Source organism: Muntiacus reevesi, chromosome 12 (genome assembly GCF_963930625.1).
Source record: "Muntiacus reevesi chromosome 12, mMunRee1.1, whole genome shotgun sequence".
Taxonomy (NCBI): Eukaryota; Metazoa; Chordata; class Mammalia; order Artiodactyla; family Cervidae; genus Muntiacus; species Muntiacus reevesi.
The window spans coordinates 658,244-681,336 of record NC_089260.1 but is presented as its reverse complement, the minus strand read 5'-3'; the positions used below and the strand labels follow the sequence as shown (position 1 = coordinate 681,336).

The window sequence follows — 23,093 nt, the reverse complement described above, 5'->3', positions numbered from 1 at the left end:
ATGAGATGGTGGGACGGCATCACCGACAAAGAGTCGGACACGACTTAGCAACCGAACAATAACAGCAGTATATTTTGTAGCTCTTCCTTAAATACACCAAGCTTTCAAATGTCCTCATTTATAAAAGAGCTTCTAGTGCATCTTGTGTTAGATCAGATATCTGGCAGCTATAAGCGCTGTTACAGACTTTGGCAGAGGCTTATCCTGTAGCAGTGCTTGGGCTGGTCTGACGGACACCTTCCTTCTTGTCTGAGAATTTTCTATTAAATATCTCGTTTCTATACCTGCAGGGCTGATGGTGTCAAACAAAGCACGTGTCTCAGCCTTAGACATTGCAAAATGTCAGGGTCTGTTTGTTATTGGTGAATTGGAATGACAGGGGTGAATGAGTTATTGCACGTTCTCAGAAAATTGCCTCGAACAACTAAAATAAACATAAAGCCAAATCATGTGATATTATTTACAGAGCTCAAAATGCATGTGAATGTAATACACCAGTTCCTGAATAGGTTCTGTGTTTGAATAGAGGTGATCAGACAAAATAGCCTCTCCTGGGTCAGCATTAACATTTGAAAGTCAGGAAATGACCAGGTCAGTCATCGTGCAAATAAAATTTGAGAACTGATTTTATCTAAAAGGACCATATGTATTTTTGAAGAAAATAAAACCTGTTTTAGGTATCTCACGGTAGGGAGCGTTTGGAGAGGTCAGACAGGAAGAAACAGCAGAGGGTGGAGAGGATAATATAAGTCAGAGGGCTCAGACCCGAGAATGCTGTTGGGGAAAGAAGACTATTTGTATTGGGATGAAGTGAGAAATCAGCATGGAGAGCTTTGAAGAGCCCGGTGACAGTTCAGGCTTCATTTGGTAGATAGGGAAGGAAGGAAATTATCTTAAAATTTGGAGTTGGAGGGCGGCCTTGAGCTCCCTGGAGTTCTGCAATTGAGGGGACAGGGAAGGCTCTCCAGCCGGGCGTTGAGGGTTGACCAGCACCCACCGTCGCCGACAGAGCCCTCCCTGTTTCTGAAGCAGCGATCTGCGATAAAGTCTCGACTATTAGCAAGTTCCTTCGTGGGCTTTGCTGCTGGCTCAGTGGTAAAGAATCTGCCTGTCAATGCAGGAGACAGGGGTTCGATCCCTGGGCCAGGAAGACCCCACGTGCCCTGAGGAACCAGGCCCGTGCACCGCAGCTCCTGAGTCTGTCCCGGAGCCCCTCGAGCCCTTGCTCGGTGATGAGAAGCCTGCTCACTGCGGCTGGAGAACGGCCCACACAGCAGGAAGACCCGACCGGCCAAAGATAAATAAAATTTTCAAAAAAGGAAAGTCCTTTCATGAGTTGAGATCTGTCGTCTTGTGGGCATTTAAAGCACTCCTGACCCCCTCTGTATGACAGCCCTTCGGATATTTGAAGACAGCCGTCACATCTTCTCCCAGCCCCTTCCAGTTTGTGAGCAGAGAAGTGTGATAATGTGGTGTTTAAGGATTGTCAGTAACTGTTAGGATGCAGAGGGTTGAGTGACAGCTGAAATGTTTGTTTGCTGTGGGTCGGGGATGGGGCTTCACACGCCTGAACGTGTCATGGTGTGATTCTCCCTGGGTTGGACAGAGGACAGGTGTGCATGCCTGTGACCTCGAGCTGTCTCCAAAGGCCCAGCCTAGCCATCTGCCCCTCCCTCCTCCCATCCTGCTTCCCTCCTTTCTCTCTTCCTTCCCTTCCTTCTCTCCCTCCCTCCCTCCCTCTTTCCCCATCCCTCCTCCCTGTTGTTTCATTCTTCCTTTCTTCCAAATACTTCTATTCTGTCCTAGGAGTTGAGTAGCACAACAGCTAAATCTCTCAGGCTTTGGAATCAGTCCTAGATTTGAATTCCAGTTTTTCTATCTGCTCCGCATGTGATGAAAGGCAAGTTATTTAACCTTTCTAGTTACTTAACCTTTCTTTTCAATGGGGTGAAAAGAAACACCTGTCTTATAGGATTAATGTCAGGCTTTAATGGAAAAGACATATGCAAATCACCTGGGGAAAGCAGTCCCTAAATGGGAAGTCTTTTCATTATTGGGAAAAAAAGGAAGCAGTGAAAAGTATCTGCTGCAATCAGCCAGTCAATCAATAACTGTATGTGTTAGGGCTCTCCAGAGAATCAGGGCCAGTAGGATGTATATAAACACAGAAAAGGATTTATCTTGAGGAATTGGATCACATGATTGTGGAGTCTAAGGAGTCAAGGCTATGATTTTTCCAGTGGTCATGTATGGATGTGAGAGTTGGACTGTGAAGAAAGCTGAGCGCTGAAAAATTGATGATTTTGAACTGTGGTGTTGGAGAAGACTCTTGAGAGTCCTTTGGACTGCAAGGAGATCCAACCAGTTCATCCTAAAGGAAATCAGTCCTGGGTGTTCATTGGAAGGACTGATGCTGAAGTTGAAACTCCAGTACTTTGGCCACCTCATGCGAAGAGCTGACTCATTGGAAAAGACCCTGATGCTGGGAGGGATTGGGGGCAGGAGGAGAAGGGGACAACACAGGATGAGATGGCTGGATGGCATCACTGACTCGGTGGACATGAGTTTGAGTAAACTCCGGGAGTTTGGTGATGGACAGGGAGGCCTGTGTGCTGCGATTCATGGGGTCACAAAGAGTCGGATATGACTGAGTGACTGAACTGAACTGAACTGAACTGGAAGGAGTCCTGAGATCTGCAGTCAGCAAGCTGGAGACCCAGGAAAACTGATGGTGTCAGTTCCCATCTGAGACCTTGCAGACTCGAGACCCAGGAAAACCTAGTGCCAGTTTTGAGCCTCATGTTCCAATCAAAGCAGCCAGAAGAGGTTCCTTTCTGTTCTATTCAGCTCTTCAGACAATTGCACAAGGACCAGCTACCTTTGGGAAGGCAATCTGCTTTACTCAGTCTGTGAATTGAAATGTTCATCTCATCCAGAAGCACCCTCCCTAACAATCTCAGGATAATATTTGATCCAATGTCTGGGCACCCCGTGGACCAGTCAAGTTGACACATAAAATTAACCATCACACTTGTGTATTTATAGGAAATAAGAAGTTCTGCAAAGAGAAATAAAACAAAATAAGGGAAGAGGGTGATGGGGAGTGCTGTTTTAGATAGGGGAGTCAGCTGTCACAGATGCTTTGAAAGGAATGTCTCCAGTAAGACTGGGCTAAATGAGCACTTAGCTCACTCTGATTAATGTTGACCCTGAACTCTATTGAAATGAACCCTCGTTCCCCTTCCAGTAGATGGACAACGTATAATGTTAATACAACAGGTAACTAGTGACCACTCAGGTTGCAGTATATGAGAACATCTGCTGTGGTGCTGGTAGCCTGGTGTGATGGAAGAGGCAACCAAACATTTCCTGGACCCGGGGTCTAGTCCTGGCTTTGCCGTTGTAACCCCTGAGCTATCCACTTGTCTCTCTGAACTTCAGTTTCATTTTCTGAAAATTGAACACACTCATGGCTCCCCACTAGAATGTTGTGAGAATCAGAATATGCTGATGTACTGAAAAACTCTTTATGAACCACTGAGCTCTCAGCAAATGTAAAATGCTGTTCGGTTCAGTCGCTCAATCGTGTCCGACTCTTTGCGACCCCATGGACTGCAGCACGCCAGGCCTCCCTGTCCATCACCAAGTCACGGAGTTCCCATTGAGTCAGTGATGCCATCCAGCCATCTCATCCTCTGTCATCCCCTTCTCCTCCCGCCCTCAATCCCTCCCAGCATCAGGGTCTTTTCCAGTGAGTCAGTTCTTCACATGAGGTGGCCAGAGCCTTGGAGTTTCAGCTTCAACATCAGTCCTTCCAATGAACACTCAGGACTGATTTCCTTTAGGATGGACTGGTTGGATCTCCTTGTAATCCAAGGGACTCTCAGGAGTCTTCTCCAACACCACAGTTCAAAAGCATGAATTCTTCTGTGCTCAGCTTTCTTTATAGTTCAACTGTCACATGCATACATGACCACTGGAAAAACCATAGACTTGACCAGACGGACCTTTGTTGGCAAAGTAATGTCTCTGCTTTTTAATATGCTCTCTAGGAGAGGAGTAAGCTTTCCTTCCAAGGAGTAAGCTTCTTTTAATTTCATGGCTGCGGTCACCATCTGCAGTGATTTTGGAGCCCCCCAAAATAAAATCTGCCACTGTTTCCCCATCTATTTGCCATGAAGTGATGGGACCAGATGCCATGATCTTAGTTTTCTGAATGTTGAGTTTTAAGCCAACTTTTTCACTCTCCTTTTTCACCTTCACCAGGAGGCTTTTTAGTTCTTTGCTTTCTGCCATGAGTTTCCCAAATTCACTGGCATATTGAGTGCAGCACTTTCACAGCATCATCTTTTAGGATTTGAAATAGCTCAACTGGAATTCCATCACCTCTACTAGCTTTGTTCATAGTGATGCTTCCTAATGTAGGTCCTTTAATGGACCGAAACCTGGTGGTCCAGAGTCGATGAAGAGGAAGTGAAAGAAGGAAAGAGGTTAGCTTACGCAGCCGACTTTCGCATTCCAGAGAATCAGCCAGAAATAGAGAGATAAAGAGAGGGAGAGAAAGAAAGAAAGACACGGGGACCAAAGCTCTGATGGAGCAAAGGTGTTTTAATCAGCACGGCGTGGGCATATATACTGTTTACAAGGTGGTTATTCTCAGCAAAGATAAAGATTAAAATTCCAGACTTACAAAACACAAGGTGATCCCTATTAAAGACAGAAGAGGGTACTTATACCATAATGAAAAACTAACAGAGGAAATGCCTGGATTCCTCAGCCCCGGGATAGACGTGCCTCTCCTCTTAATTCCTGAATATTAAGGGCCAGAGGATTCCTGACACCTAAGGCCCACTTGACTTCACATTCCAGGATGTCTGGCTCTAGGTGAGTGATCACACCATCGTGGTTATCTGGGTCATGAAGATCTTTTTTTTTTTTTTTTTTTTTTTATGAAGATCTTTTTTTGTGTAGTTCTTCTGTGTATTCTTGCCACCTCTTCTTAATATCTCCTGCTTCTGTTAGGTCCGTACCATTTCTGTCCTTTATTGAGCCCGTCTTTGCATGAAATGTTCCCTTGGTATCTCTAATTTTCTTGAAGAGATCTCTAGTCTTTCCCATTCTATTGTTGTCCTCTATTTCTTTGCACTGATCACTGAGGAAGGCTTTCTTATCTCTCTTTGCTATTCTTTGGAACTCTGCATTCAGATGCTTATATCTTTCCTTTTCTCCTTTGCTTTTTGCTTCTCTTCTTTTCACAGCTCTTTGTAAGGCCTCCTCAGACAACCATCTTGCCTTTTTGCATTTCTTTTTCTTGGGGATGGTCTTGCTCCCTGTCTCCTGTACAATGTCACAAATCTCCTTCCATAGTTCATCAGACACTCTGTCTATCAGATCTAGTCCCTTAAATCTATTTCTCACTTCCACTGTATAATCATAAGGGATTTGATTTAGGTCATACCTCAATGGTCTAGTGGTTTTCCCCACTTTCTTCAAGTTAAGTTTGAATTTGGCAATAAGGAGTTCATGATCTGAGCCACAGTCAGCTCCTAGTTTTGTTTTTGCTGACTGTGTAGAGCTTCTCCATCTTTGGCTGCAAAGAATATAATCAATCTGATTTCGGTGTTGGCCATCTGGTGATGACCTTGTGTAGAGTCTTCTCTTATGTTGTTGGAAGAGGGTGTTTGCTATGACCAGTGCTTTCTCTTGGCAAAACTCTGTTAAAATGCTGTTAACTCTTAAAAACAAAACAAAACAAAACTAACTTCAAGTCAGTCTTGAAAGCAGACTCTTGATTTGGAAACTTGAGTTCAACCTTACCGGAGATTTATGTGAAAAATTACTCTGTGACCACAGTTTTTCTTCAGATGTCTTGGTTAATGAATGGCTTAGCAGGATATTTTGCTAGTGGCATCAAGAAAAGTGATTCAGAGGCACTAAATGAATCAGACCAGTCGTGGTGAAACTGATCATGAGATTTTCTGAGTGCATACTACAATAATGTGAATAAAAATAGCTCCTGCTCCCCTTTCATTTAGCTTTACCTCTGGCATCGGAAAATATTAATATCAAGGAAGACAAGCAAACACGATGCAATCGCCCTGACCCCTAAATAACCATGGTCTCGTTTTCCAGTGTGGTAGTTGAGCAGAGCAAGAGGAAAGACCACATGTAACTCAGCCATCATGGTCTGTTTTTCTAGTGCTCTACTGTATGCATGAATTATGTGAAAAGAGAAATTATTTTTAACGAGACAATTCAGTGTGGTTTACATTTATTAATGTACTATGTGCCAAGATGTCAGCCAGACAAAGGGCATAAAAATATAAGGCACAAATCCCTCACTTCTCAAGGAGTTCAGTGTAGTCAGAGAGAGAGAAGTGGAAACACGTGATAGTAGCCTGGTGCTCTAAGTGCAGTAAGCCACGTGTGCGAATGCAGAGGCGGGCAAGAGGGGCATCCGAGGACGGGTCCCATCTGAGGACTGTGGGGGAGCTTCTGGGGCGGGTGTAGTGCAACCTGGTGGAAGGATGAACAGGAGTCTACCCGGCAGAAAGAAGCTGCTTCTGTTAATTCTCCCCTTTCTATTTTAATTAAAGAGTTGGTGAATACCCTTCTCTGTAAAACCATTGTAAGTATTTCTATATTAGCCGTAACTGGATCTTTAATTTTATGTCATTAGAGCAAAAGGAACACTCTAAACAGAAATGTTTGAACTTGGTAATTTCATACCGTTCTAACTAAAGTAACACTTCCACCCCCAAATTCCACTACTCTATATCATTCTGCTTATTTCTATAAAGCTCTTTTAAAAATATGAAATTATTTTGTTGTGTTAGTCTGTTTCCTCTCACCAAGAATTTAAGCTGATGGAAGGTAGGAGTTTAATTGTATTCCTGGTTGCTCAGAATAGGGTTTGGGATATAGTAAATATTAAATAAATACATTTTTAATAAATAAATGTATTTCATACAGGAAATTGGTTATTATGAAATTAATATACATAGGTTTTGTGTAGACTGATCTAATACTCATTCAAACTCCATGAATTAACTTGTATTCTCAACATGAAATTTTCTCCTGATGTCAGTAACACAGTAAAATTGGTGTAAAATTATTGTAAAAGGGACACTTTTTACGTGGACTACTTAAGTGCTAAGTACATTCGTTTGGGAGAGAAGAACGTTCTGGAGAGTGACGCTTGCCAGTGGCACGTGCTAGCCGTGGACACAGCAGGGGCGAGCGGTACGGGGACGCAGACGTGTCTTAGAGACTGTCCCGGACTTTCTAAACTGATGCAGCAGGTACATTACTGAGGTCGGTGTGGTGCTGGTGGTGGTTTAGTAGCCAAGTTGTCTTCAACTCTTGTGACTCCACAGACCACAGCCCGCCAGGCTCCTCTGTCCGTGGGATTCTCCAGGCAAGGATGTTGGAGGGGGTTGCCATTTCCTCCTCAATCCCTGGGCCTTCCCAGTCCAGGGGTTGAACCCGGGTCTCCTGTATTGCAGGCAGATTCTTTGCCATCTGAGCCACCGGGATCATGTATTACCTGGATTCAGATCACAGCTTGGCCTCTGCCCTGGGTGGCACTCTGGGCAAGTCACACAGCCCATGTATCTCATGCTTTTCAGCTGCAAATGGGACTGATAATAACGACGCGTGTCTTATAGAGCTCTTGTGGGGACTGAGCAGCTGAGCATCGAGGGCTCACGATGGACATGACTTCCAGACACAGAATTGTTAGTTTCTTCTGGCCTCATCAGGCACCTCCAGCAGGGGTTGAACATAATGGGAATTATTTCTTCCGAGTCAAATGGTGACATTCAAGGTATTGTTTTTATTTGTGAGGTATCCCATATAACAATACTAAAAACAAGGTATTATTTTTATTTGTGAGGTAGCTCTTGTAGCTCAGTCGGTAAAGAATCTACCTGCATTGCAGGAGACCCAGGTCCAGTCCCTGGGTCGGGAAGGTCCCCTGGAGAAGGGATAGGCTGCCCACTCCAGTGTTCTTGCCTGGAGGATCCCATGGACAGAGGACCTGACGGGCTACAGTCCTTGGGGTCACAAGAGTCAGACACGACTTAGTGACTAAATCACCAAGCGCCGCTGCCAGCCCATATATTGGGTGTTTTCCTTCGATTGTGATCAGCAGTCTACCTTTTTTTTCGTACTGTCTGTATTTTCAGAATTGCATTTTAGATAAAATTCACATTAGGCCAAGAACTGAATTAAAATACGGTTCAAGTTCATTTCTTCTGCTCCTTTGCTTTAATTTTAAATACAATATTGAAGATAAGAAGAATTTATTTTTATTTAAAATAATAAATTGAACTAATTTCAGTTTGGGGCTATCATGGATCAAATTGCCGTGAACATTCGTGTACAGCTTTTTGTGTGTACGGTAGTTTTCACTGCTCTGGAATAAGTATCCTTGAGTGTAATTGCTGGGTTGCATGGTAATTTTACGCATGTGTTTCTTTACTCATGGCTGCTCTGGGTCGCTGCTGCTCCGCGTGGCTTTCTCCCGCTGCAGGGAGCGGGGGCTCCTCTCGTGGTTCGCAGGCCTCCCCCTGTAGGGGCTCCTCTGACCTCGGGCAGCTGGCTGCCGTAGCTCTGGCGCACGACCTTAGTTGCCCTACAGTGTGCGGAATCTTCCCTGACCAGGAATCGAACCCGCGTCTCCTGTAATGGCAGGCATCCTCTTACCCACGGGACCGCCAGGAAATTTCTATGTATACGCTTTAAAAAAACTGCCAAACTGTTTTCAGAGTGGTTATACCATTTTATGGTCCCACGAGCAAAGTGTGAGTGGTACCGTTTCTCTACCTACTTGCCAGCATTTGTTGTTATCACTGTGTTTTGGTTTAGCCATTTGGATAGGTGTGTATCGTGAAATTTCATTGTGATTTTAATTTGCATTTACCTGATAGTTACTGATGTCGAGCATCTTTTCGTGTGCTTATTTGCCATCTGAACAAGGTATACAAACGGCATATCTTTGATGAAATATTTGTTCAGATTTTACCCATTTGCTAATCAGATTGTTTGGTTTTATTTACTAGTGAGTTTTGAGGTTTCTTTATATAGTCTAGATACTAATCCTTTGCTGAGTGTGTGGTTTACAAATATTTCTCCTAGCCTATAGCTTGTCTGTTCATCTTCACATGAGCTTTCACACAGCAAAAGTATTTTATATTGATGGAGTTCAGCTGGTCAAATTTTCTTTTTATGTGTTTGTACTTTTGGTATTAATGCTAAGAACTCTTCTTTGAGCCATACATTCCAACGACTTTGTCCTAATTTTTTACTAAAAACTTTATGATTTCACTTTTTTACCTGTAAATTGATGATCTGCTTTGAATTAATTTTGGTATAGAGTTTAGGTCAAGTTTTCTTTTTCTTTCTTTTGCATGCATGTTAATTGTTCCAACACCATCTGTTGAAGTACTTTTGAATGTTGGTATAAAATCACTATATGATTTTTAAATCACATTTAGATTTAAAATCATATTGTTCAGCATATTTGTATGGGTCTGTTTTTGGCTTTTCTCTTTTTCACTTATGTATGTGTCTGTCTATCTGAAATACTCACTACTTAAATATAGTAAGCAGTCTTAATGTCTGGTAAAATGATTCTTTCCACATAATTCTTCATCAGGATTGTTTTAGCTATTCTAGTGTCTGTGCCTTCTTATGTAAATTTTAGAATAAGCTTGTCTATGTCTTAAAAAAAAAACTTTTCTGGAATTTTGATAGGAATTGCATTAAACCTATCGATCAGTTTGGGGTAGTTGACATCTCTACTATGCTCAGCCTTCCTGTCCATGAATATGGTAGACCTCTCCATTGATTTGCATCTTCTTTGACTTCTTTTATCAATAGTGTAATTTTCACACACAGGTCTTGCACATGTTGTAAGTATATACCTAAATATTTCATTATCTTTGGCGTAATTATAAATAATATTAAATTTATTATTTTTGCATTTGAGTGAACACACATTGTACCTCATTGTGATCTTGATTTTTTTTATTAACATGATCACCAATGTAGTTAAACATTCTCCTTTTTCATTTATTAACCTTACGTATATATCTCTCATCCTCTTAAGTATCTGTTCATTTTTTATGTATTCTTCATGTGGATTCTTTCCAGTTTTTTATATTGCTATGTCTTTTCCCAGTTGTAGCTTATCTTTTTATTTTATTTAAGATTTTTTTTGATTAACAGCTTAAACATTTTAATATCATTAGATATGTCAATCTTCTAATTTCTATTCAATTAATTTTATATCTTATTTTGGAGATATCTAGAATTTTTGTCTCCAAATCAAAATAACTTGAATGAACTAAATTAACAGAGCATTTTTATTGGAAACAATTTTAAAGTGGGAAATACCAGTATTAATAGCCTTCTTCCAAATAAGCAGAGAAACTGTTCCCTAAGACGCTATCTATAATGTACCCAAACAATTACATTTTTTTTATTTAAAAAGGAAAATAATATCTCCAATAATTTTGGAATAAAAAGAAAACTAGTTTTCATTTCAGGAAAGTTTCCCCATAAAAAGTGAGGGACATAGATTCTTAAAGCTTCTCAAGACTTTAATTTTCTCTGTTTATTTCCAAAACACAAACTAATTTCTATCTCATGACTTCTTACACTGTTCTGTTTTAGAATATTTCAGTGTGGTACAGAGGACTGACTCTTAAGTTAGTAGTGATTTTGAATTTGACTATTAAAGAAGGGATATTTGGTGCCCCAAACTGTAATATATAAACTTTGGGTTGAGCTGTATTATTTAGCTTACATAATCAGAATCTGAGTATTTCCTTGGCAAATACAATTTTTCCCCATTTGGTAAAAGGATCTAGGCACTGCACGAAAATGGAAAAAAAACCCCACAAGATCCTTTTACTACATGTGGCCTGTAGATACAGAGCTATATATGAAATTGCCTACCCAAACCATAATAGGTCAACTGTTTGCCCTCCAGGAAAAAACATATTCAATTTATTTATGAAGACTTCTTTATTTTTTTATTACATATATTTTAATTTTTGTCTTATTGTCATTTTAATGTTTCAAAATGTTGACATGGACATACACACACATACACATTTACACAAAATATTCATGATCTCCAGTCCTAATGTGAAAATTCAGCAAAATAAGAGACATTAGTTTGCCAACAAAGGTCCGTCTGGTCAAGGCTATGGTTTTTCCAGTAGTCATGTATGGATGTGAGAGTTGGACTGTGAAGAAAGCTGAGCGCCGAAGAATTGATGCTTTTGAACTGTGGTGTTGGAGAAGACTCTTGAGAGTCCCTTGGACTGCAAGGAAATCCAACCAGTCCATCCTAAAGGAGATCAGTCCTGGGTGTTCATTGGAAGAACTGATGCTGAAGCTCAAACTCCAGTACCTTGGCCACCTGATGTGAAGAGCTGACTCATTGAAAAAGACCCTGATGCTGGGAAAGATTGAGGGCGGGAAGAGAACGGGACGACAAAGGATGAGATGGCTGGATGGCATCACCGACTCAATGGACATGAGTTTGGGTGGACTCCGGGAGTTGGTGCTGGACAGGAAGGCCTGGTGTGCTGCGGTTCATGGGGTCAGAAAGAGTCAGACACGACTGAGCGACTGAACTGAACTGAAGCCATTCTTTGGGAAACACAAACTACAGTACAAAGCAAAGCTTCTAAAGATACTGACAGCATTGTGACATTTTTAAGGATTCTTAAACACATTAAGAATATTCTGGTATTTTCACTCTGTAAGAGGTGGTTTTCACCTCATCCATCACGGACTTACCTTGTATCAGACAACCGCCCTCTTTGTTGCAAAGACTTCTGTTTGCCCTTTGCATCTTGCCCGCATTCTCTGTGGGCTTAGACTCACCCTGAGGGCAAAACTCAGAGTGCTGCCAGTCCAGCCACTGGGCATCCTTTTCTCCATCCTTATTCAGAAGCTTGATTTAAGTAAATGAATTACTGAAATGACTTCTAGGGATAAAATCTTATAGTCACACGGACACAATATGTGAAAGGATTTGAATTGGGGGAAATTCTTGGGCTCTTTTCCAACTCTCTTCTTTCCCAAACCCTTCCTATTTTAGCACAAGGCTGCGTGTCTTTCTGAGATTAAATGGCCCTGACTTTTTCTTGAATCCAGGAAGCCGGTGTTTTCTTCTCTTATCGCTTCCTCTGGCTCAGACTTATCAGAGCAGAGAGTCGCGCTCTGCTTCCTGGCCGCCTTCCCATCCCCGCTGACCCTCCTGCATGGGTGTTGCTGAGATCTTTCCTGGAAAGAATCTGCACACTAAAACCCAAAGCTGGATGCGTTTGCACAGACACTGCTTTTTCAAATATGCAGAAGGCTCGAGTTGCCAGCGTGCTGTGAACCTGCCAGTGTTTGCTAACTATTTCCAGATCACTGGCTCGGTTGCCAGGTATTACAATGTTTTTTTTCCTCCCCTGGTGAAAATGCATTTAAAAGAAGGGTCATAAAAATGTGGTTGCTTTAATAGGAACTTTATTGTATTGTTAGCACCAAGTTACCTGAAAGACATTAAAATAGAGTCATTCTTTTAAAAGTTCCAACAGTAACATAGGTGCTTTTTTGGTCTATGCTTTGCAGAAGTGAAATTTTTCTGTCAAACACCGGCTATTGCGGATATTGTAATCCTGGTTGATGGCTCATGGAGTATTGGAAGATTCAACTTCAGACTGGTTCGATCTTTTTTGGAAAACCTGGTTACAGCATTCGACGTGGGCTCCGAGAAAACACGAATTGGTGCATCTTTTTTTAAAATTAACAGCATCGGCTCCTAGTGTGAAACCACTGGGAAGCTTAAGAAATTTCAGATTCTCTACCAAATGTTTTTCAGAATTTTAGGTTTAACTATAGGAATGTTCCCAAAAGGGCAAGTTTGCATCAATAAGTATTTATTCTACTAATTTTTGCTGTCACAATGTCACTCAATTAATTAGACCATATTTCAATTTTTCTGGAAAGCCAAAATCTTCTCTAATAATAATTATTATTATTTTATTATTAGTAATAATAATTTTAAATAATAATTTAAAAGTTACTATTGGTTTAAGAATTTATTAGGTAAAAGTTTTCTTTTTATTTAAAAAGCAACTGAATCCAGTGAAATGTTTAATCAACAATTGGAAGAAGTTTTATTGTGTGAGATAATTTTTGCCAAATTCTTGCTGTGATAAAAAACAACAAAAAAGTTGTAAATCTTTGAGAAATATATCCATTTTATTATGTAAAGTTTCCTAGTTTCACTTCTCTAAATAGTCCTTAGGGAAACTCTTTTCTTTGGGAATAAAAACAAAATACAAACACTATACCGTATACAGAAGTCAAAATATAATGTCATCCATGAAGCTTGTATGAGGTTGTATAAGCTGGTATCAATATTACCTCAATAAAAAAAATTAAATAAATCTAGACCTTTTATGTACAAACATGATCAGACTTTTAAAAAATGCTAAGTACCTGATTGGTGCCTACTTCTAGATGTCTGGAAAATATATACATTCCATCAGCCTCCAGATATGTTGAAAATTCTTTAAATTGACGTCAGGAACTCACTTTGAAATTTCTCAGGGCGGCAGAGAAAAAGATGTTGCAAAACTTAGCCACTCCTGCCCCCCACCACCCCCAAAATTAGGCCCTGCATCATTTTAGTCTGTTGAATGGTCCACTGGACCTTCGAGTAACCCATCATTCCTGGGTGGGCTTTCTCATCTCTCTTTCCAGGTCTGGCTCAGTATAGCGGTGACCCCAGAATAGAATGGCACTTGAATGCCTTTAACACAAAAGAGGAGGTGATCGAAGCCGTCCGAAACCTACCATACAAGGGAGGAAATACACTGACGGGTATGTTTTTGTCTAGTCCACATTTTTGGCAGCATGTCTTGCCAAAGAACAGTTTTATTACTTCGTCACTGTGTATGTCTTAGCATAGTATTTTTAAAGCAAGCTAGCATTTAAAGGTTTTAGATGGCTCTTTTTTCAAACTGACATTAGAAGTTACATGCAGACACCTCATCCCTTTTGCTCTACAAATGTAATGTCCCAGGAAGGGCTTGGTTGAGCTGGAAGAGTACCCAGCAGTCCTTGATGCTGACAGCCTTTGTAGCTGTCTTAACCTTTTTCAATTAATTTTCCTTTTTTTTTCACCTGTTTTCTCCTCCAGTCACCCTGTCAATTAAATAAGAACAAATTTCTACCTAAATTTTCAAGGAAGATAATTTCTTTGCCCTTACTCTCCAATCAATAGTTATCATGAAAATATTTATGGAGCTTTGGCTCACCAGCTTTTTTGATAAATGAGTATAATCAGCCCATAGTATCTGTAGCTTTGACCAACCAGGGATCAGAAATGTGTAGGTAAAAAATTCCAGAAAGTTCCTAAAAGCAAACCTTGAATTTGTCACATGCTGGTAACTATTTATGTAGCATTTATATTGTGTCAGTTACTATAAGTAATCTAGAGATGGCTCAGAATGAATGAGAGGATGCATGTAGGTTATATGCAGATACTACATCATTTTACATAAGGGACCTGGGCATCTGTGGGTTTGGGTGTCATGGGGGTCCTAGAACCAATCCCACTGTGGATACCAAGGAACGACTGTGATGTAAGAGCCTTTTTATTGCAATTATCCATGGCCCAACCCCAAGGGCTTGCCTCGTGGCTCAGCTGGTAAAGAATCTGCCTGCAGTGCCAGAGACCTGGGTTCGATCCCTGGGTTGGGAAGATCCCCTGGAGGAGAGAAAGGCTGCCCGCTCCAGTGTTCTGGCCTGGAGAATTCCATGGCCTGTACAGTCTATGGGGTCACAAAGAGTCAGACTCAACTGAGCGACTTCCACTTTCAACTCCAAGGCGTCATCACAGGTTTTAACCCTTACATGCTATTTCCTTCTATAGACCCACAATGTGGATGCTCAGTTTAAACAATAGAGATGCTGTCATTGAATTTTAAATAGACCACTGAAATCCTGATCATTACTTTGCCAGTTTGAGGCTTAGTCTAACAAGTTTTTTGTTAATACAACAAAAATGTATTAAGCACAAATTGCATAACATTATTCAGCATTTCTTATTTTTGAGAGGTGTAGAATGTCACACTCAAAAGTCAGGAGTTCAATTACCATTTTAGATCTCCCCTTCTTCCCCTATAAGGCAGAGAATCTGTGGTTTCTTTAGATCACCATGATCAAAATGGAAAGTGTAGCCATAATATTTGGGACAGTTGCTTCTGTGAGGGTATTCTTGCTTCGTTGTAAATTATAGAGGTTTAGATTTTTGTTTAATTTAATTTTTATTGATTTGGTTTTTTGGCTGTCATGTGGCATGTAGGGTCTTAGTTTCCCAACCAGGGATCAAACTCACACCCCCTGCATTGGAAGTCTTAACCAGAAGACCACCAAGGATGTCCCAAGGTGTAGATTTCTTGTATGCAAATCTGTCAACATTCATTGTATAGGAATCTGATGTTCTTTATAAATGCTAGTTTCTGAAATGATGCAGTATTCAGAATTTTTATTACCTCTGTTTTGGTGATTTTAGTGTTTCATCAGATTCGTCAAAGAATAGTTCATTGTGAAAATGAAGATGAAAGTTCACATCTAATAAAAACTCTTCTTTCTCTTCTAGTGGCTACGTTTTGGAGAATTAAAAGGCTTTTTATTTGAAATGGTTGGCTTGTCTTTATTTTTTCTTTTTTTCTCCTAGGTCTTGCTTTGAATTACATTTTTGAAAACAGTTTTAAACCAGAAGCAGGAGCAAGGGCTGGAGTATCCAAAATTGGCATTTTAATCACAGACGGAAAGTCCCAAGATGATATTATTCCACCATCCAGAAACCTGCGTGAATCTGGTGTAGAGCTCTTTGCCATAGGTATGTGTTAACTATGGTCCTGTTTCAAAAATGCACATGGACACACAACCACTTAAAACTATATATAATGCAGATGCACTTCAGTTAAAGCCACGAGACCTGAGCGCCTTCGAGTCTTTTTATAAAAACTGGAATGGTCTTTAGTTGATTTACAGGCTGTGTAAGTTTCTTGTGTGCAGTGAAGTGAGCCAGTTACACGCGCATCTCTATCCACTGCTGTGTAGATCCTTCCCCAGGTAGGCTACCCCGGAGTACTGAGCGGGGTCCCCGGTGCCCAGGAGGGCCTTGTTAGCTGTCTGTTGTGCACATCTGTGTCTGTGACTCTCCCAATTCATCCCTTTGCTCTCTCCACCCCGTTGGCTCGACTCATAACCAGTCATGTGATCTGAGTCTGACGTCCTCACATTAAAAATGGAAGTGGTGGAACTGAAGGATCTTACCGTGTGAGACTCTCTAGGTTGAGACCACGCATGAAGTGCTGTGAAAAGCATAAAGTGCAAATTAGGTCCATAATTGTTACCCTTTAACTAGTCAAGACTGTTCTCTTTCAAATCACTTAATAGCTATCTCTTCTCTGGTAGTGCAGAGAGAGAGCAATCAAGGCATTGAGTCTTGTAGCTAAGAAAGCACAGAGTTGAAGATGTGCAGTATTATTTCTTTGAAAATAACCCTTTCTAAGTATAGGTGTGTGGGGAGAATACAGATGGCATACACGCAGAGTAACTGCGTGATATTTAGTTGCTGCAGCTTTGCTCTTGATTAAATTGTTTATGTTGTCTTTGGTGATAGGAAGGCCTTCTATTTAGTAGACACTGGAAAAAAAAAATAGAAACAATTCCTCTGACTCCTTTCTAGATTTGTCACTCAAAGTGTGGTTCATAGAATGTTTCATTGGAGGAGTATTTGCTTATTTGCTGGGTGGCAGGCATTGTGGTGGGTGATGGAGCATACAGATGAATAAGATAAATCCTTCCAAAACAAATGCTTTCCAAGTCATGATGGCCATTTCCTCACTTTTCCATGCTCTTTACAACAGTGAAACTGTTTTGTTTGGAAAGGTGAGAGAGAGAGGGATTTGGGGCTTATCATCTCTAGAATATTCTTAAATGAATCCAGACTTGGTTTTAACTGAATGCCATGAAAAGTATTATTTACATTAAGCTCATTGCTTCAGCATGCATGGCGTTATTTTGTTATTGTAGACACAGATCCAACAATGCATTTTAGAAGCTATTATAGAAATCCTTCTGTCAAGGAACATCAGGGAGATTTGATTTAATGTTTATTTTTAATTTTGCTGTACTTTTGTTCAACAACAACAATCCCTATGGAAGACTTACACTAACAGGGGATTAATTTATGTGTTTACTCTCCATTCTGTGGTCTCGTTAATGATGAATGGATGAGTTAAAGTGAACTCATTCAGTTGTGATTTGAACTTTTTCTCTCTTTTTCTCTGGGAATTACCTGGAAATCAGTAGTGTTTATTTTCTTATAACCTCCTAAAGCAAATAGTTCAGAAACAATTGGCGCTTTGTTGCTCAGTCTGTTGAAGCTGTCAGATAAATTAAGTGGCACACAGCCAGGCATCTAAGAAGTAATTACTGTTGCCTCAGGTAATCTCTCTTCCTTGCTTCCCTCTTACCTCTTTTTAACATCCGTGGATAATCAGTGACAAGGATTTTTAAAGAAATGTTCCTTCTCCTGGAGAAGAGAAATCTACATTTACACTTATGAAACCCAACCTTGTATCTTTTTCATTAAAAAAAAATTTTTTTTTAATTTAAAATTTTTAATCAATTGACTATTTTATTTACTTATTTTAAATTTTGGGCAAACCCCGTGGAATATGGGCTCTTATTTCCCCGTCCAGGGATTGAACTGACATCTCTGGCACTGCAAGGCTAGAGGACTGCAGGGGAAGTCTCCCCTCTTTTCTAATTTCAGCGGTGATACATGTCATCCTCTGAGGTGCAGCTTGAGATGATCATTAAGGGCATGTGACTTAGGATCTGGATTGCCTGAGTGGAACCCTTGCTGTATATTTGCTGGGTGTGTTTCCTTGAGCGAGTGAATTAACCTCTTGCCAGTTTACTTATCTGTAAAATGGGAGAAACAGTGCCGCCCAACTCACAGGACTGACCTGAGGATTAAATGTGTTACTCTACAGAAAATACTGCGGTACCTGGGGCGTGGGAAGCACACTTTAATGTCAGCATCCACAGCTGTGATAGACCGAAAGTTCCATGAAGGACAAGGGTTTTCTGTCTCAGTTTAAGTAAGCGAATGTTTATAGAAATTTAAGCCTGAGGCTCTGATAGTGTAGAGTACTGGTTTAATTCCTACTGCTTCTGCAAAATTTATGAAAGACAGAAGTCAGTTTCATCAATACATCCTCCAAAACCCGGGCCTCCAGCATCGCAGGCAGATTCTTTACCGTCAGAGCCACCAGGGAAGCTCAAGATGGACTGAAGAAAGTTCAGATTTAGTCATCTGGGGACTTCCCTGGGGGCGCAGTGGATAAGAATCCACCTGCCGTGCGGGGGACCGGGTTTGATCCCCGATCACGGAAGATTCCGCACGCCCCAGAGCACTGAGCCCGCGCTGCAAACCCTGGAGCCCTCGGCCTGGAGCCTGGGCACGAGGTGCAGCCCCCCCAGGGGAAGCCCGTGTACCCCTCGGCCTGGGCTCCGCCCTCCCCCAGGGGAAGCCCGTGTACCCCTCGGCCTGGGCCCCGCTCTCCCCCAGGGGAAGCCCGTGTACCCCTCGGCCTGGGCCCCGCTCTCCCCCGGGGGAAGCCCGTGTACCCCTCGGGCCCGGGCCCCGCTCTCCCCCGGGGGAAGCCCGTGTACCCCTCGGCCTGGGCCCCGCTCTCCCCCAGGGGAAGCCCGTGTACCCCTCGGCCTGGGCTCCGCTCTCCCCCGGGGGAAGCCCGTGTACCCCTCGGGCCTGGGCCCCGCTCTCCCCCAGGGGAAGCCCGTGTACCCCTCGGGCCCGGGCCCCGCTCTCCCCCAGGGGAAGCCCGTGTACCCCTCGGGCCGGGGCCCGCTCTCCCCCAGGGGAAGCCCGTGTACCCCTCGGCCTGGGCTCCGCCCTCCCCCAGGGGAAGCCCGTGTACCCCTCGGCCTGGGCCCCGCCCTCCCCCAGGGGAAGATCGTGTACCCCTCGGCCTGGGCCCCGCTCTCCCCCAGGGGAAGCCCGTGTACCCCTCGGCCCGGGCCCCGCTGTCCCCCAGGGGAAGCCCGTGTACCCCTCGGGCCCGGGCCCCGCTCTCCCCCAGGGGAAGCCCGTGTACCCCTCGGGCCGGGGCCCCGCTCTCCCCCAGGGGAAGCCCGTGTACCCCTCGGGCCCGGGCCCCGCTCTCCCCCAGGGGAAGCCCGTGTACCCCTCGGGCCCGGGCCCCGCTCTCCCCCAGGGGAAGCCCGTGTACCCCTCGGGCCCGGGCCCCGCTCTCCCCCAGGGGAAGCCCGTGTACCCCTCGGGCCCGGGCCCCGCTCTCCCCCAGGGGAAGCCCGTGTACCCCTGGGCCTGGGCCCCGCTCTCCCCCAGGGGAAGCCCGTGTACCCCTCGGCCTGGGCCCCGCTCTCCCCAGGGGAAGCCCGTACCCCTCGGCCCAGGCCCCGCTCTCCCCAGGGGAAGCCCGTGTATCCCTCGGGCCCGGGCCCCGCTCTCCCCCGGGGGAAGCCCGTGTACCCCTGGGCCTGGGCCCCGCTCTCCCCCAGGGGAAGCCCGTGTACCCCTCGGCCTGGGCCCCGCTCTCCCCAGGGGAAGCCCGTACCCCTCGGCCCAGGCCCCGCTCTCCCCAGGGGAAGCCCGTGTACCCCTCGGCCCGGGCCCCGCTCTCCCCCAGGGGAAGCCCGTGTACCCCTCGGCCTGGGCCCCGCTCTCCCCAGGGGAAGCCCGTACCCCTCGGCCCAGGCCCCGCTCTCCCCAGGGGAAGCCCGTGTACCCCTCGGCCCGGGCCCCGCTCTCCCCCAGGGGAAGCCCGTGTACCCCTCGGGCCCGGGCCCCGCTCTCCCCCAGGGGAAGCCCGTGTACCCCTCGGGCCGGGGCCCCGCTCTCCCCCAGGGGAAGCCCGTGTACCCCTCGGGCCCGGGCCCCGCTCTCCCCCAGGGGAAGCCCGTGTACCCCTCGGGCCCGGGCCCCGCTCTCCCCAGGGGAAGCCCGTGTATCCCTCGGGCCCGGGCCCCGCTCTCCCCCAGGGGAAGCCCGAGTACCCCTCGGCCTGGGCCCCGCTCTCCCCAGCCAGACAGCCCGCCCGCAGTAACGGAGGCCCAACACAGCCAAAAGTAACTAGGTAAGTAAGTAAAGTGGTGTGTCCATGTCCAAAAAATGAAAAAAAAAGAAAAGATTTAATCATTTAAAAATGATTTTGAAAGGGACTTTTAAGAAACAATCTGCCAGGAGACGTCCCTCCTGCGAGAAAAGGCGCTTTGGTCGGGCGGGGACTGGGGGTCGCGGCGCAGGGCACCGATCACTAGGAGGACCCCGGCCGCGCCTCCCGCGGGGCTTGGCCGTCACCACCCTCCCTGTTGTCCCCAACGGCAGGGGTGAAAAACGCGGACGAGAAGGAGCTGCAGGAGATCGCCTCCGAGCCGGACAGCACGCACGTGTACAACGTGGCCGAGTTTGACCTGATGCACACGGTTGTGGAGAGCCTCACGAGGACCGTGTGCTCCAGGGTGGAGGAGCAGGACCGCGAGATCAAGGGTAGGTGAGCCTCTGCCCCCGGGCGGCCCTCCGGGCGGTTAACGGCCTGTCCCTTCTTCACGCTGACTTTCCGAGCAGCGCCGTGTGCTTCCGCTCGGGATCATCAGAGCAGACAAGGGGATTTACGGGGGGTGGGGGGGGTACTTTAAATCCCTGGATAGTTGTTCCCGTGCTGTTGCATGTTCAGTTCAGTCGTGTCCGACTCTGTAACCCCATGAACTGCAGCACGCCAGGCCTCCCTGGCCATCACCAACTCCCGGAGTTTACCCAAACCCATGTCCATCAAGTCGGTGATGCCATCCAACCATCACATCCTCTGTCGTCCCCTTCTCCTCCTGCCCTCAATCTCTCCCAGCATCAGGTCTTTTCCAATGAGTCAGCTCTTCCCATAAGGTGGCCAAAGCATTGAAGTTTCAGCTTCAGCATCAGTCCTTCCAATGAACGCCCAGGACTGATCCCCTTTAGGATGGACTGGTTGGATCTCCTTGCAGTCCAAGGGACTCTCAAGAGTCTTCTCCAACACCACAGTTCAAAAGCATCAATTCTTCGGTGCTCAGCTTTCTTTATAGTCCAACTCTCACATCTATACATGACCACTGGAAAAACCATAGTTCTGACTAGATGGACCTTTGTTGGCAAAGTAGTGTCTCTGCTTTTCAATATGCTGTCTAGGCTGGTCATAACTTTCCTTCCAAGGAGTAAGTATCTTTTAATTTCATGGCTGCAATCACCATCTGCAGTGATTTTGGAGCCCAGAAAAATAAAGTCAGCCACTGTTTCCACTGTTTCCCCATCTATCTGCCATGAAGTGATGGGACCGGATGCCATGATCTTAGTTTTCTGAATGTTGAGCTTTAAGCCAACTTTTTCACTCTCCTTTTTCACTTTCATCAAAAGGCTCTTTAGTTCTTCACTTTCTGCCATAAGGGTGGTGTCATCTGCATATCCGAGGTTATTGATATTTCTCCTGGTATGACCATCATGTTTCGTTGTTTTTAATTAAATGTTGGAGTTTGACATAATTGAACATCCACATGAAGTTGTAGGGACTTCCCTGGTGGTTCAGATAGTAAAGCGTCTGCCTGCAATGCGGAAGACCCAGGTTTGATCCCTGGGTCAGGAAGATCCCCTGAAGAAGGAAGTGGCAACCCACTCCAGTACCTTACCTGAAAAATTCCATGGACGGGGGAGCCTGGTAGGCTACAGTCCATGGTGTTGCAGAGAGTCGGACACGACTGAGCAACTTCACTTTCTTTCTTTCATTCCATGAAGTTGTAAGAAATAATGTAGAGAGAGATTGTGATATCTTACTGTTTCTCTCAATGATGACACATTACAAAGCTGCAGTTTGATGTCACAGGCAGGAAATTCACATTGGTCGAGTCAAGACCCAGAATGTTCCTGTCGCAGTATCACTTTCATTGTCCTCCTCCAGCTATATTCCCTCCCTGCCCCAACCTCTTCCTAACCTCTGGCCAGCACGAATCTGTTCTCCATCTCTATACGCTTGTCATTTTGGAAATGTTCAATAAATGGAATTACGTAGTACGTAAACTTTGGGAACTGGTGTTTTTCACTCAGGGTGATTTCCTGGAGGTTCTTCCAGGCTGTGGCATGTGTCAGGAGCTCTTGTTTTTATTACTGCATCACGTTTCATGTTACGGATGCACTGCAGTTTGCTTAACCATTCACACAGTGAAAGACATCTGAGTTCATTCCGTTTTTGGCTGTTACCAAAAAAAAAAAAAAAAAAGGTGCTATAAACATTCATGTGTAGGTTCTTGTATGAACATAAGTTTTCATTTTTCTGGGATGAGGCCCAGGAGTGCGACTGCTTCATCACATTACGTGTTTAGTGTAGTTTAGCCTAAGAGACTGCCAGACTGTCCTCACTGCGGCTGCAGCACTCGGCATTCCCACGAGCACCGCCTACGTGGTCCCGTCTCTATGCCTGTCACTAACGTCTGCTGCTACTGTTTTTTATTTTGGCCACTCTGATAGGTGTGGAGTGCAACCTCTTTGTGGTTTTAACATTCATTTTCCTGATGGCTAATGAAGTTGAACATCTTTCCCATGCTTTTTCCCCTATTTTTTAAGAGTCAAATATTTTTAAAATTTCTGTAGCACTTTGTGTTGGTTTCTGCCATACAGCAGCGCAAGTCAGCCAAGACTGTGCTCACGTCTCCGCCCTGACCTCTGGCCTCCCTGCCCTCCAGGTCTTCACGGGGCCCAGACGGGGCTCTGATGCAGCAGCTCCTCACCTGCCCTGTCTCCCCCCGGGTGTGTGCTGGGCTCACGGTCAGCAGCTCCTCACCTGCCCTGTCTCCCCCCGGGTGTATGCTGGGCTCAGGGTCAGCAGCTCCTCACCTGCCCTGTCTCACCCTGGGTGTGTGCTGGGGCTCCCGATGCAGCAGATCCTCACCTGCCCTGTCTCCCCCCGGGTGTGTGCTGGGCTCACGGT

The 23,093-nt window shown here is 44.7% G+C and overlaps 1 protein-coding gene across 6 annotated transcripts in view; it reads left to right on the top strand.

The window, feature by feature from the left end:
- Positions 1-23,093, top strand: part of COL14A1 (collagen type XIV alpha 1 chain) — a 225,961-nt gene that overhangs the window by 41,822 nt on the left and 161,046 nt on the right. For all 6 annotated transcript variants that reach the window (XM_065903379.1, XM_065903381.1, XM_065903380.1 and 3 more), the window contains exons 6-9: positions 12,640-12,795; positions 13,777-13,896; positions 15,758-15,922; positions 20,471-20,632. In XM_065903379.1, coding sequence (XP_065759451.1) covers positions 12,640-12,795; positions 13,777-13,896; positions 15,758-15,922; positions 20,471-20,632 — 603 coding nt within the window. The remainder of the gene's footprint in view (positions 1-12,639; positions 12,796-13,776; positions 13,897-15,757; positions 15,923-20,470; positions 20,633-23,093) is intronic.